The sequence below is a fragment of the Gasterosteus aculeatus genome, chromosome 14 (genome assembly GCF_964276395.1).
Source record: "Gasterosteus aculeatus chromosome 14, fGasAcu3.hap1.1, whole genome shotgun sequence".
Classification (NCBI taxonomy): Eukaryota; Metazoa; Chordata; class Actinopteri; order Perciformes; family Gasterosteidae; genus Gasterosteus; species Gasterosteus aculeatus.
The window spans coordinates 8030876-8046035 of record NC_135702.1 but is presented as its reverse complement, the minus strand read 5'-3'; the positions used below and the strand labels follow the sequence as shown (position 1 = coordinate 8046035).

Genomic DNA, 15160 nt, shown 5'->3' with positions numbered 1-15160 from the left:
TTGGAAGATGCGAGAAAAGGCAAGAAAATGAATATTCAAGAGTGCATGTTCACTCAATGTCCAAAAAATATCTCAGGTGCGTACGCAGCAGAAACACTTCAGTGGTCTATTAAGCAGGAAATGAATGCATAACAAGTTTGATAATGCAAAACAGCCAGATTATCGTGTTGCTCTGTAGCAAAGAGGCACCTCGTGTCCATTTGTTAAAGTTTTCAGATGAAGACTATATTTCCAAATGAGAAATGTATATATACATATATCATGTGGTATATATAAATATATATATTTAGTAACTAAAAAGAAACTAAAAAAGAAACCGTTTTTGAAGCCTGAGAGGAAGAGGCGACTCAAAACATTGAAATGTGCAGTGAAAACGAAGGAATGAGGGTCGACACAAACAAAACTCCCACTCCAGTGGTTTGGAGAGTGAGGGGAGAGATTCACAACGTAGTGGCGTTTCTATTTGCTATGACAAATATTTGTTTTCCCTGTTTATACTGAAGCTGGACAAATAATGTCCCTTTCTCTTTTTTTTTCCACGACATCGCCAACCTATTCATATATGGGGAAAGTGAAGTTAAGGGGATTTCATGTGGTGTTCATGCAGCAGTATTTTTGGAAAAATAGTGTCCCAGTTACTGTAGATTATTCACAGACAATTATCATTGGCTGTACGTTTTACTGAAGAAATAATCTCTGTGAAGACTGTTGCCATTGAGCACTGTGGATGATCCAGAGAAATTAGGGCCACTGTTTCTGGGAAAAAAGCAAAGATCTGGCTATTGATTTTTCTTTGTGGTGCTCGGTAAAAATAATTACTGTCAACATGTGACATAAATGTCAGTGATGGATGTGTCAAAACTTGCTTGGATAAAAGTATTTACAGTCCATAAACCCCACTGATTATTTGTCTGCATCTTTTTCAAATGTGAGAAGGAATTTGTACACTTTGATCATCCAACAGAACTTTGATGTTTGAACACTGTGGAAGAAAATCCAGGCCAAGTCTACAGCTCTAAAGTGTGTCACTGACGACCCGAGGGCATCCACAGATCTTATAATGTGGTACTGTGAAATAAAATCAACATACTATGGTGACTGTTTGATGTGCTGGAAATGGCAATGAATTTTAAAGAGACATTATAACATATTACTATTACGCCTCGAATGCATATTTTTTATGATTCCTTCTCCACTGTTGAAAAAGCTTCATAACTTTGAAGAATTTGAGCATTTGAGCTGTGCTATGACACAGTCGGGACATAATGAAGAGCACGTGCAGCCTTCCTGCCCCGAGGCTCAGTTACGTCCGAATGATAATAATAATGTGTGGGGCAGCAGCGATCTGCTGCCCCCTGCGGGCTCACAGCGGTACCCCCCTAATCTTGCTGCAGACAGCAGCACTATGTGTCACAGACATGCACACACACACGCACACAAGCACACACACACACACAGGCTAACTGCGGCGTTAAATAAGAGCATTTACGTGTAGGAACAAAACAAAAATAACCCTGCATGTGTTGGTAATCTCAGCCTCACGTGATTGCAGCGCACCGGGAGAAAATCTTTCAAACGAATGAAAGAGAAACCACATTGTTGCAACAATATTGATAGTGCACACTATTAAAAAAACAGCTCGACTGCAAAACGGTGTCAGGTCTGATGCAGCGTGCAACTTATTTCTTCTTTACAAAAAAAAAAAACCGTTGGTCCGAATCTAAAAAAAGCAGAAATTCACTGGAATGAACCGTAAGCCGTGCAAATGGCACGACGCGTCCGTCTCGCAATCGCGTCTGTACGCGCGCGGCTAAACGCCCACTGCGCGAAGTGGCGCAGCGGATTGGCTGCTAAAGATACCAAGGCCCGTGGTTGGCTGTGGCTCGCCCCCCTCGCCCCGCCCCCCTCCTCTTCGCCATTACGTTATGCTTACTCCACACTCACCAGCAGCTGGAGCGAGGGGAGACGTAATGGTTTGATGCCCCGTGCGTTCGCTATGCTCGTCGTCCTGACATTACTCTGCAAATTCCTCGCGCGGGAGGCGCCATGAAGGTAAACGTCATCGAACCTGCGCTCCGAACGCCGCTTTTCGACGCAGATTTCCGCACGACGCTGCGCCGACCGGTCAGGGAAATACCTCCATCCTCGCACCGATTCAACGCGTACGCGCGCACGGATATTTAATTATAACCAGCGGGTATTCGCCCACCTCCCCCCCAAAAACCCGCAGCATCCGCTGCCTGGTTTGAACCCGTCACCCGGCCCGTTCTCCCGCTGCATGCTCTCTAGAGATCCGGGTCGAGGCGACCGAGCCTCGGCGATGCTCTCCCTTGGTCCCCGGTGAACACCGGGTACAGCGTGCAGCGTTTTCTATCCGTCATGAGTCCGCTTTGACCCTCCGGGTGACTGTTCGGTGTGCAGCTGACGGGCTCCTAATCCGCTCTAATGAGATAGAGACGCGGGGGGGGCGGTTTATTATTTTCTTTTGCAGAGGGCCGCCTCTCGGCTCCAAGCTGTGCCAAGGAGTCTCCTCGCGTGCATGCGACCACGGTGGAGGTGATGGCGATGATGTCATCGGTTTGCGGTGGCAGGTGATGAGCAGCAAGCTGGACCGCGAGGCTGCAGCCGTCGCCGTCGTCGTCACCGTCACCGTCGTAGTCGGTGACCTGCTGCAGACCGATAATGAAGAACTGGCTTTTCACCTATTCAAGTCGCTGCTGATTGGATGCTTCTTGTGGATGCATGTCTCCATTCAGCAAATAGACGTCCGAATACTTGAGTTAACGAGTGTTTTTTGAATGTGGAACTATATTTCTACTGTGACACGTTACCCCTCGCTAGTGAAGCATTGTGATTTGTGTGGCAGGGTTGAGGGTTTCCCCCAAACAGCTGCTTCAAGCTTAACGCCAGCGACTCAGCTCTGGCTTGTCAGGTAGGCGCTTTTATATGTATATAAAAAATATCATCCATTGAGATATGAGGGAGTTTTAAGCAGGCCTGTGAAAGTGTTTTTACTTTGATCCGCTAAGTTACTTCCAACTCTCTTTTTCCAATACTGCATGTTTTGGAGTAATGTCATGCGTTGGGAATTAAAGGACGGAAATACAGTTTTATTTTGCTTTTAAGTTTTGCATATTAATTGAAACTGACTGCTGCAAACAAACAATCTGACTGACTTGCATAACTCCCTCCACACAATGATCTAACATATCTGCAGCTGGCATCACTGATTCATTTCAACTGCATGTAAAACATATATAATTTACATATAAAACATACATGGAGCTATTTGATACAGTGAAGAAGATGTGCCTTTAAAACCACCTCAACGTTTGGTCGATTGAGCCTGCGATCACAGGACTTTATGTAAAGCACCTTTCGATCAGCAATCTCTTACCTCTTAACAGACACGTCTCCCACCATGAAAAATAACTTTTTCTTCGGATCACACTATAAAATGAGCAGCAGGTGAAGCACTTCAATGCTGTTTGTCACACGGAAAACCAGAAAAGGTGCTTCGGTCCGGTCAAATGTCCCGCAGGAAAACAAAATGGACGTGACGTTTTATCGACTAATCTGGTTTAAATTGAAAAGCAGCTTTTCTGCCTCTGTGGAGCTGCAGTTTAGGAAGTATTCTTCTCAAAACGGGAAACACCGCGGCACCGTATCTCTTATCAATGCCATTTCACTCAGGGGACGACTTGGTCTTTTGACGTATATCTACTTCCCTCCAAAACCCTCTCACTGATTTTAAATCTATCGTGGACGCAAATGCTCACAAATCTCTGAAACTACAAGATACAGTGCTGACGTAGCAGAGCGGATCGTGATTATTCCAAATGAGACTAGACTCACTTGGGGCAGTCTTTTAAAGTCTGCGAAGAAGTCATAAGCTTTAAAAAGCGTCCAGAGGGCAGCGCAGAACTCTGGTAAATCGGTCCAGCCATGGTTTGTTATTGCAGGACGGTCTCCCCCAGCAGCCTGTGTTACTTTGTATTTCTTGCACCAACGTCCCTACTTAAACCTCCATAAACTGCATAAATCAGTTATTTTGCAAACCCAAACCCTTGAGCTCTCCCTGCAGACGTCACTGAACATCATCTCGGTGAAGCGGCTCATTTGGGTGAAGCATCGCGTCCGCGAAGGCGGTTATGGGTTTATTTTTCAGTGGCGACGTTAAACTCAAATACCAACAGTCAGGCTGAATTGACTTTTCACGGGAGGAGTGACATTTGTAGTTGAAATCAGAGGTAAGGGGGGGGGGGGAGGGGATTCAGCAGAGAGAGAGGAAATGAAATGCGAGGGAGACAGACAGCCGAGGATGGAATGATCAGGACGGATGAACCCATTTATAAAATGTTTGATGATTCACAGTTGTTTACAGTGAAAACCGTCGACCGCTCTGTCTATCGGTATACTGACGCCCATAAGTAACCTCCTGGGAACCATAAATACCAATCATCATAGAGATGTAATAATCCACTCCTCCAAAAGAACATGGATACGTTTGCAAGTTAGTGAGTATAGCTACTCTTGGGCAATATTGGATTTGCAGGATCTTTTTTTTTGCATGTGATGCAGTGACCTGACCTTTAGTCGCCAGTGGCGCAACGCTGAGTCTTCCCACATTTTAACTGGGCTTTGGCGGACAAAATGATATTGTCCGCCAAAAGCCTCCAGATTATGAAATGACCGTACTGATGTCATCAGAGTTGTTTCACCCGAGGACACAAAAAAAAAGCGGTTGTACTTTTTTGCGATGAGAAAACTGAATCTTCATGTGAAAGATCGTTGTTTCCGATTTAGATAAAGTAGAGGGACAAAAGTCGCTCGGTGTTGATTTCTCTTTTGGTGTCAGACGGTCCTCCAGTTCTAGTTGAACACCCCGGTCTCCACATGACCTATTTAGGCTCCCATATGGTTTCCCCCGTCTGTGCTTGTGCAATTTCTAAAGGTTTTGATCCTCAAAAAGTGAATTGGGTCACATCGCTACACCTTACGAGGCCTGAACGTTGCCGATACTTAAATATTTGTCTTGGTAAATTTTTGTCTGCGCATGCGTTTGTGTGCACACAGCGGAGCTGGATTATTTTGCTCACCTGATTGTTGGGCAGCGTGAGAAACATCCCGAATATTTGATCCAGAAGTTTGTGCGCGCGTCTAATATAAAAGTATAAAAGTGTTTCCAGAGGTTTATTTCCAGCTAACACAAAAGATACAAGGCAAAAAACAACAACAACGAACCCCACGTGACGTTTACTCTTGTCCCTGTTTTGTTGGGGACTCCGTCCCTGCTCTGCAGTGTGCTGATGGAAGTGACAGGAGGGAACTCGTGCTGCTGGCCAGCAGCCAGATAAGACTTGATTTCTTGGCCGGGCCGCAGCGGCTCGTCGCAGAATGCAGCAAACGTTCCTCCTGGTGGCTTAAAACTCATGTGAGGGAGGCCGCGTTCGCGTTGGGAGGCTTCTTGGCAGCCGAACATCAGGTCAAAGCTCACGCCACGGGGCAAATGAGTCACGTTGGTATGCGTCACGGTTTTATTGTGCACGTAAAGCCGGCGGCGCACGCTGATAAAGTGAATTCAATGCGGTAGATTTAACCGAGGACGAGATTGAAAAAGGATGACGCAACATGCTGCATCTCAAATTTTGAGGATTTGCTCATTCGCTCCGTTTTTATTTCACGGCAAATGAAATACTGTCAGGTTTTCAATGGCTGGCTGGATAAAAACAAGTTCATTTCCGAGGCCCGTCCCTGTAATGGTAATGATCCATCCAACAAAGCGTTTCACCTTTCGAAACCGGACTCGTCTCCGAGGAGGAGGAGGAAGCAGGGGCTTCCTCCTCCTCCTCGGCGTGACTCCACATGCAGAGGCTCGTTTTCTTTATGATTGCATAACGAATGCCTGAGCAGATGGGTGAGGTCAGACGACAGGGTGTTTGTGCGAGTCGGAGCGGAGCGCTGCTTTCATAGGAGACGGGGAAGGAGCCCCGTGAATCCCATCGTTTCCCCGCACGGTGCCGGGAGCCACACAGAGGCCTCGCATTGTGCTCATGTCAGCTATTGATTCTGCAGGCCGGGGAACAACAGAAGACATATTCTCTCCTCGCCCCCCCCCCCTCCCTTCTCCTCCCTCCCTGCTTCCTCTAACCAGTGCGCATTAAGGAGCCATGACTCCCATCACGCCATCCGCGCCCGGGTTCGGCCCGCCTTGTGGTCAGTTACACATCGACCGCACTCTGAGTGCACGCTAGTCTGCACGTGGGCTCATTTGACTCTGGCGAGATGTGCGGCTGAGGCTCCTTAAACGTCCTCCGCGTGGACAATTTGTCTTATCAAATTGTTCAAAATGATGCAGGGACGGAGAAGTATAAATGGCAGCGCTCTTTTATGAGGTTGTCATTAACAGGAGCTTTTAGAGTCGGCCTCATTATCTCTAACCTCAAAGAGCTATTACAGAGCACTCTCAATAATGTGCTGCTCAGTGCCCCCCCCCCCCCTCTACCACCACCTCCCCTTTCATTCATTATTCTCTCTTCACCAACACCAAACCCCTCAAGGGGTTTTTAGTCATACTGAGCAAAGGACTGGAGGATTATGGCTCGTGGGTTCATATTGTAATAAAACAATTACCAGTAGTTTGTTGATCTGTGACGCGTAACGTGACCAGTGAAGGAAACGATTAGAACATGCGACGCCCACTGGATGTTTTATCATAATAAAAAGGGACGGTCGGCTGATCCCAGTTGAAACGAGGAGATTTTAATGCGTGGGGGACTGTTACTGTGGAGTAATAGTGCTTATACCTACCACTGGTGCCAACAGACAATCAGACGACCACACAAAGAGAGAGGCGAGTAAACCAAAGTAAGACCGGATATAAAAACGGGAAACAAGGAAAAGTTTACCTCAGAGGAGAACAGGACATGAGACACGTCCGTCATTGATGAGGCCAGACGGACGCTTTAATAAGTCATCTGGATCGATGTCTCTAAACGTTTGAAGTGTGTGTGTGTGTGTGTGTGTGTGTGTGTGTGTGTGTGTGTGTGTGTGTGTGCGCGCGCAGGCGGGGGCGTCGTCCATGTGGGCGTCATGCTGTGGGCTGCTGAACGAGGTGATGGGCACGGGGACGGTGCGGGCGCAGCAGCCGGGCTTCGGGGCCGGGGCCGGGCCCTTCCGCTTCGCCCCCAGTGCCGGGTACTCCACCTACCCCCCCACCAGCGCCGGGAGCGCCGGGCAGCTGTGCAAGGCGTGCGGACTGGCCTTCTCCGTGTTCAGACGCAAGGTGAGCAGCACGCGCATTGCTGGAGTTAAAGCGATGATAACTTTAACCGTTAATGATTGAAGGTAAAAAAAAAAAAAGATCTTGCTTTTGTAAGATTTAGTCAGCTTTTTTTTTTTTTATGGTCATAATTATTTAATACTCGCGTGCAGTTAAAGCCGGGACTCTAAATCATGGTGCATTCAAGGAAACTCTGACATTTATAATTACTGAGTCCTTTGCTAAATATTGTTTCAATGCAAAAACCTGCAACGCAATCAGCAGTATTTCACACTGAAACACAAGAAGCACACTTGGCACCACTTTCGTCATTTGTGTCTCATTTAGGGTTAAATCGCCGTTATAGCTCATTCATTGAACCCTAATTTATGCAGGTTTGGCTGAGCAACGTTCTCTTAAGAGTTATTAGACAGGAAATAGCAAGAAGAGACAGCTATTAATAGAACATAGTAACAGCCAAGAAGGAAACGAAGGCTTAAAAACACTGCAAGCTGATTTCCAACATGAATGGAAACCATCCATCTCGAAGGCACTGATGGAACGTAATTAAATGCATTCACTCAAGAGGCAATTGTGAGTATTTGAGATGAACGCTGACTCCACTTTATTCATCTGCCAGCTATGATCACTGCCTTCCAGATTTTTATCGGCATTGTTTATTTTGAATGCATATATAATAATGTAACAGCCACATGGGCAGTTTTAAGAACATTTAGTTGGTAATACATTTAAGAGAGTATTCATTTTCTTGTATTGGTACTTTTAAATAAGCAAGTGAAGAGTACTTCTTCCACCCACTTCTTTCAAATTGTCAGTTGACCTAAAAGCTTGAGATGTATCTTTTTTTTGTGTGTTTTCTGGAGGAAAATCAGACCTAGAAAAAAAAGTAATAAAGTTCACCGGCACGTTCCTTTTGATAAAATGCATCATCCATGTACATTCTGGCATTTGCAGGGTCTGTCAGAGTGTCAGAGTGTCTCCGTCTGGCCGCCAGACGCACCGAGACGCTGATGGAAAAAGCTTCCCCTCTACTCGCTGCCTCAGATCTCTCCATCGCCATCCACACACCGCTTGCCCATTCCCCAGACACACACAAACACACACACACACACACACACACACACACACGTTTGTTTGTCTGCGCGCTATTTTCATTGTGTGGAGAAAAAAAAAAACGCACCGGGGGATTAACTACACAGCATTGAAGAAGAGTATGTTTTGCCGCGGATAAATTTGCCGTGGTGCACCAGAGACCCATTTGTGCACGAGAGATAAGAAAATGTTTGCCGCCATGGCTGACCTGCTTTCCCACCCCCCTCCTTTGAAGTGTCAATCGACTCAGCGGCTCGCCATCGGGAGACGGGGTTACGCCAGTGAAATGTCAAGGCATCATCAGGCGCTTTGTAGATTGCTTACTTCCTTCTCCTTTAACTCGTCCCCAGAAGATTGTTGAGCGCACGCGACACAAGCCCATGTTTTCAGATGGAGTTTAGTTTTTGCTGGTTTATGAGTCTTCTCGTTGTCAAAGCAGCGGCCTCCAGGAAACGTGGTTGTTGAGATGTGAATGAGACTTTAGAATATCAGACTAATATCAATCAATTAAACTGTATTTAAGACTCAGTGTCCAGATAAGACAAAACAACAAATATTTTTATATTTCTTAAAGCTATAGGTAGAAAAAACGCAAAGAAGCAGCACAGTGCAGTAGCCTAGCTGTGCCTTACAAAGAACCCGCTGTACCGTTGTCTCCACAGCTGGGACCGGCACCGAGCTGCATGCTTCTTAAAGCCAAATGATTTCTTTGTCAGAGTCATTGAGTCGTAAATGACATTTATACATACGATTTCGTTCAATGGCACTGCTGCCTCTGGATCTCTTCAATAACAATCTCACGGCCGAGATGTTTTACTCCAGCGCGGCCACCAAGTTCGTTACCAGACAATTTGAAGTCCGGGTCGCTTCACTTATTCACGGAGGACAACTCGTTGAGTATGCTTGAATATTTCCTCACCGAAAGCGTCGAAAACCAGATGAGATCTGATCGTACTCACTCCCGCCTTTGACTCTCTTCCCCCCCCCCCCCGACAGCACATCTGCTGCGATTGTAAGAAGAGCTTCTGCGCCCTGTGCTCGGTGCTCCAGGAGAACCTGCGCTGCTGCATGACCTGCCACCTGCTGCGCGGCACGGCCTTCCAGAGGCCTCGGCTCATGCGGCTCCGAGTGAAAGACCTGCGGCAGTACCTGCTGCTGCGCAACATCTCCACCGACACGTGCCGGGAGAAGGAGGACCTGGTGGACCTGGTGCTCTGTCATCGGGGGACGAGGGAGTCCCCGAGGCCGGTGGCGGAGGCCGAGGAGGGAGAGGAGGAGGAGGAGGACGAGGAGGAGGAAGATGAAGATGAAGAGGACACACATGAGGAGGAGGAGGAGGACGAAGATGAAGGGGGAGACGACACAGACAGCCTGCACTCGCTCCCCCACTCGCTCCCGGCCGCCTCGCCCCCCCCGGCCCCTCGCTCCGCCTCCCAACAGTCGGGGCTCTCCGCCTCTCCGGGAGACGCGCCGAGCCCCAGTGACAGCTCAGGGACCAGCAGCCAGGTGAGACAAAACATTCTGTAATTTACATACGCCATACTTCTCCCAAATCTGTCCTCATTCTATCCAAGATGATTCCTAACTAAGGTGAAGTGAGCTTGTTTACGAGTGTGACTGTAGAGGAGAAGATCTACTGCCTTCAGTCCCTGACGAACATCTGTCGGGGGGCTTTGCTCCCTTTAAAATCGACTACACAAAGTGGATTTATTCCCCTTCGTTGATATTGTAAAAGAGCTGATTCTGTTTGTGCACAACGTGTATTTGTGTGTGTTTATTTGTGCGTGCGGAGCCCTCAGACCAGCCAGCGATGCAGCTTAAGCCCTTTGCCTTTTTTTAGGCCCGTTACATCGGCTGAGTCTGTTATGTAACCGCCACACCAGAAACGCCACAGTACATCCGTCCTCTCCCCACTCCTCATGGCACACAAGGGCTTTAGATGACTGTGGCTTATTTCTCCCAGCCAAAGGTGATTGCATGGAGATAAACTGCAAATAGTCCAGCAAAATATTTGGAACTGACGACCTATATTCAGTCACAACTACGCCGAAATAGATTTAAAATCAGAAATCTTAATAGAACCTTTCTTGGATACGGTTCCTGCAGTGACGACTATTAATCAGTGCAACAAAACAACAACATGCAATGTTGTCTTTGTTGAACATAGTTTCTAGGATCAGTGACCTTGAAACCGGTTTAAAGTCTAACGTATTAGACAGATAACTGGATAAGAAAAATCTTGATGAAATAAGATATTACAACTTTATTGAATTGACATTTCTGCAGTATGTAAGACACATTTTAATGCGGTTACGTTATCTTTGTGTTTTTCTCATCAACTATTACAACGATCACCAAGTATATTTCGAGGGACATTCCTTAACATCTTAAAATATCTAATTCAGCAGCTTGTTCAAGCTTCAACAAAAGCACTGCCATTGCTTTCTAGTCGTTTCACGTGTTGGAAATGTATGATAAATATCCAACGTGTGTTCCAGAGAGGTTTGGCGGGGCTGCTGCTTGGTTGGTTGAGGGCAGCCATCCGTCACCGGGACGCCGACACATGCATTATTAACACATGTTCCTTCCGGGCGGATGATTGGTCGGCTGGAATATGCCAGAGCTCAGAGAGGGAGAGAGGTTTTTAGGTACAAGAACAGAGACTCAGAGGACACGGCACTCCGGCGTGACATCACACGGCTGCAGCTCCTTTTCAGCCCTTCACATGCTCCCCTCGTCGAGCGGATAAAAGAATAAAGAGACAATATCCTCTCTTCAAAGTGCTGCGATAACATTGAGCTATGCACTCACACCAAATGGTCTGCGCCGATCTATGCCTCCATTTACTCCCCTTTCATCCAGCAAATTCAGGACCTTCAAAGAGAATAATGAACCGCCGGGTTAAAAGCAGCTGAGTCCGTGTTTAAACGTCTGTAATCTTTCATTAGACATGTGAGTTATACTTTAAAGCCTCGATTGTATTAATAGGCAAACTGTGCATTGTAATCACTCGGTGTCTGGACAAACCGCTATTTATCAATTCGGCATCTTGTCTTATCAGTTCAGCTGCCTCACATCTGACATCAGGAGGTTCTTTTGAACCACAGAACTAAAGGTTGTATTCACGCCTCGCTCGACCTCGACGCCACACGCGTTTTTAAGTTGGAGTTTGACATCAGCTGATTAAACATAAACGGCTACGGGTTTGTTTGTTTTTGAACGGTGAGTGAAATGCTGTTACGGGGAATTCAAGCCGACCTAAATGAACCTCCCGCGTGTTGATTCCTTCTCCAACAGGAGCAGGAGGACACTCCAACGGCGTCCCTCTTGAACCTGGAGCCGGCAGAGAGTTTCATGGAGGTACGGCGGCCATCGGCGGTTCAAAGTGGAAGAACCGAAGATCGGGCTGTGTGTTTGTTGAGAGCCGCTCTGTTCCCTTTGCAGGTCAGTCCGGCGACACAGAGGAGGATCAGGGCCTCGCTGTCCGATCTGGACAACGAAGAGGCGATCGAGAACCTCTCCGTGCGACAGCTCAAAGAGATTCTCGCCAGGAACTTTGTCAATTACTCCGGCTGCTGCGAGAAGTGGGAGCTGCTGGAGAGGGTGCATCGACTCTACAGAGAAAACGAGCAGAACAGGAAATCCAGTAAGCGTGTGTTTCTGTTTTCGTGTCGAAGTTTCACATTTTGACCCTCGTCGTTCGCTATGATGAAAGGATCACCGTCATGTTTTCTTTTCTTTCAGTGGAAAACGTGAGCATAACTGCAGGTAATTATTTGATTGCTATGTTTAAGAGGTTTAAGCTATTCGCCTCTAATCACCTCTAAAACGAAAACACTAATATGAACACATTCCATCTAAATACAAGTAGATGTGTTCCCAATGTTGAAAAGCAGCAGTGCTTAAACATTGTTTTACATGAAAAGCATAAATTCACCGTGTCCCCGAACTAACGTCCTTCCTCTGTTGCTGCCCGTCCTTATCGATAAAGTGGTTGCGTATCCTCCACTTCTCTGCAAAAGTGGAGTTGGAGGTAAGATGTTTTGATTAAAAGCTACTTTACATCACCTTTTGCCTTTTTTCCTCCACGACCACATGCCATTTGACATTGGTGAAGGCATGCTGCGGTGTTTGTACCCACCCCCATATCCTCATCACCATCACGCCGCGGTCACGTCCTCATTTCCTGAAGGACGGACTCTCGTTCCTCTCGTTAATGCTCTGAGGGCTTTTACCTCTTGACGGGCCGTCGTGTAACTGCAGCGGCAGCGCGTCTCCGTCAGGGTTTAATTACACCATCGTACGTTGGGCAGGCTGCCGCGGTGACGCGGAGGGCTCGAGGGGTCGTATCAGCCCGCGTGATAAGCAGACGTGGAGGGAACGCGGACCGGCTGGTGCTGCTGCTCGACTCGCTTTTTCCTGTCACACAAGATGTGAGCCAATATCATGTGCTGTTGGGATGGTTTTCTTCATCCTCACGGCATTTACTTCAGGCTTGATTTCATTTATGTTTTAAGTAAGTTTCTGACTTATCAAACACTTGAAATGGAAAACCTTTTTTTTAGGTCGTTTCAAAGTGACACTTTACACAAGCAGAACGTGAGGGATTTCGATAGAACATGATTCCCTTCTTCTCATCCTTCTCATTCGCGACCGTCAATTAGACCCGTTTTTCCGTCCGCAGACGGCGTCAAGGCCCAGCTGGCGGCGGATGAAAACCTGTGCCGCATCTGCATGGACGCCTTCATCGACTGCGTGCTGCTGGAATGTGGTCACATGGTCACCTGCACCAAATGCGGAAAGCGGATGAGCGAGTGCCCCATCTGCAGGCAGTACGTGGTGCGGGCCGTCCACGTCTTCAAGTCTTAAAGCCGCGGCGGTCGGCGCGGCGCCTCAGGTCGCCGCCCCCCCCCCCCGAACTCTGGATTTACCGGCCCGAGGAGGAACTACTGTGCATGACATCTCGCGGCGGGGCCTAATTGCTGCGGCGGGTTCGAGCAACTTCTGTGTCTTTGGAAGCAAAGACTGTTGCCTCTGGACAACCATGGTCCCCCCCTACTAACTCATATTCAAGCCCACCTTCTCCGCCCTGTCGGACCGTCATCAGCTGCACCGGGACACACACACACACACACACACACACACTCTCTCTCTGGTCTGTGAAACACAGCAGAAGCCCGTGGCGTCACTCTCTGCTCTCCATCGCGGGTTGTGGTTGGTTCTCCGAGGAGACGAACGTGGTCCCGTGGATACTTGAAGAGGATCGCGTTGTTTGTACGTGGCGATCGGGAGCAGAAAAAAAAAAAAAAGATCCCAGGGTTGGAGTTGATATCGTTTACACAGTCGTGCCACGTGACGCCGTGTTTTCTCCCTCAGTGTTCTTTAGGATGTGCAATATTTAAAAGAAGAGACTTACGTGTGTTTTTATTAAATGTCTTTTTTGTTAACGCCGAACCCCCACGAGCAACCGGGTCGTCTCGTCTCGCACACGGAAGTGTGCAAGGTGCCAAACGTCATGCCTTCCGATTGAAATTTGGTTCAGATTTCTTGGGATCTTCAATCTCACAACCAGCGAGCTTGATGTGGTGGTTTCATCTCTTCTTTTCTCAAATAGACTTAAATAAGTGTGCAGCACTTGCTTAGTGAATGATGTGATTGTTTTTGTCATCGAGGACAAAGAATGCTGAGACACAGAGTGAAGGTTCGTCGCCTTTTGAAACGGCAGTTTGAGGGAAAGAAAAGTCTTAATCTGGACCTCGAGGCACTTTCACAGGCTTCCTCTGCGAGTTTGCTTGGTTGCCATGGAGATGGCTCGATCATTTGAATGTTCTCATCCTTCTCCTGAGGGAAAAAAAACCACGAGACAAGAAAAATTTAATGGGTCGACCTTTTGTGAAGACTTTTTTTCTTTTCTTTCAATCTTTATTTTAAAGACTCCCTTTTTCATTCCAAATAACTGCCACCAAACAATTGCATTTAGTGTCAGAGTCTACCACGTGTCTGTCTTTGATCGTGCTGTCCGTTAACGTGTCCATGATCTTAGGCAGGTGACCGGTGCTACTTGTAACATCTACGTTTTTTTGACATGTTGTCGAGGCCTCCTTCCAAATACCCACCACAGAGCGAGAGGCAGGGAGAGCTCGGTTTACGTTGACCTGTTTATGCAAATGAAACACTTTTTTCTTGTCATGTGACATCGAGTAAACTCAGATGTCACTAAAATATGTGTTCAGTATGCCTGTGGTACTTTTTTTTTTTTCTTTTCTTTTTTTAAAGAAGCAGAAGTGCTGTTAAGCGAATGGCGTAGATAACTTATATCGTTGTTAGTCATTAAATGTATATTTTTTTCCATTTACTTGGGAGGCGACATGATTTTAAGATTATAGGAAGCTAAAACATACCGTTTTTTCAGAATGTATCTGCTGAGTTTGGTCGGACGGGTTCCTCTGTCCTCTGATCACCTCACTCTCTCACCATTAAAAGATGCGTCAGTCGTAGTCTCGCTTTCCTGGCACTTTTCGTCTCCGTCTGCTTCAGATCCCCCATAAAAACAACGACACCAACACCACACACACTGTAACAAACACTGTGACTCTGCAAGTCTGTTTGTTGATGCTGCTGTTTCTCAAAGATGTCATTCATTGGGCAGCTACAGTATTACCAGAGACGGAGATTATCGTGAGCGCTCGATCCTCGATCCTTATATTTTGGAATGTTGAACCTTTTTATTTTGGTAAACAAGAGAAAGATGATTTATTAGATTCAATAAAAATGCAGTACGACAAA

The 15160-nt window shown here is 47.0% G+C and overlaps 1 protein-coding gene across 6 annotated transcripts; it reads left to right on the top strand.

The window, feature by feature from the left end:
* The first annotated feature begins 1895 nt into the window (after nucleotides 1–1895).
* Nucleotides 1896–15160, top strand: rnf34b (ring finger protein 34b). 6 transcript variants are annotated; one of them, XM_078087848.1, is made up of 9 exons: nucleotides 1909–2052; nucleotides 2867–2932; nucleotides 7067–7285; nucleotides 9371–9880; nucleotides 11672–11734; nucleotides 11819–12020; nucleotides 12119–12142; nucleotides 12366–12407; nucleotides 13059–15160. In XM_078087848.1, the coding sequence occupies exons 3-9, from the start codon at nucleotides 7082–7084 to the stop codon at nucleotides 13241–13243; spliced, it is 1230 nt and encodes a 409-aa protein (XP_077943974.1). In that variant the 5' UTR covers nucleotides 1909–2052; nucleotides 2867–2932; nucleotides 7067–7081; the 3' UTR covers nucleotides 13244–15160. The 6 variants fall into 6 exon arrangements, with proteins under 6 accessions (XP_040054114.1, XP_077943974.1, XP_077943973.1 ...); XM_078087847.1 differs by having other exon boundaries at nucleotides 12688–15160; XM_040198180.2 differs by lacking the exon at nucleotides 2867–2932 and having other exon boundaries at nucleotides 1896–2052.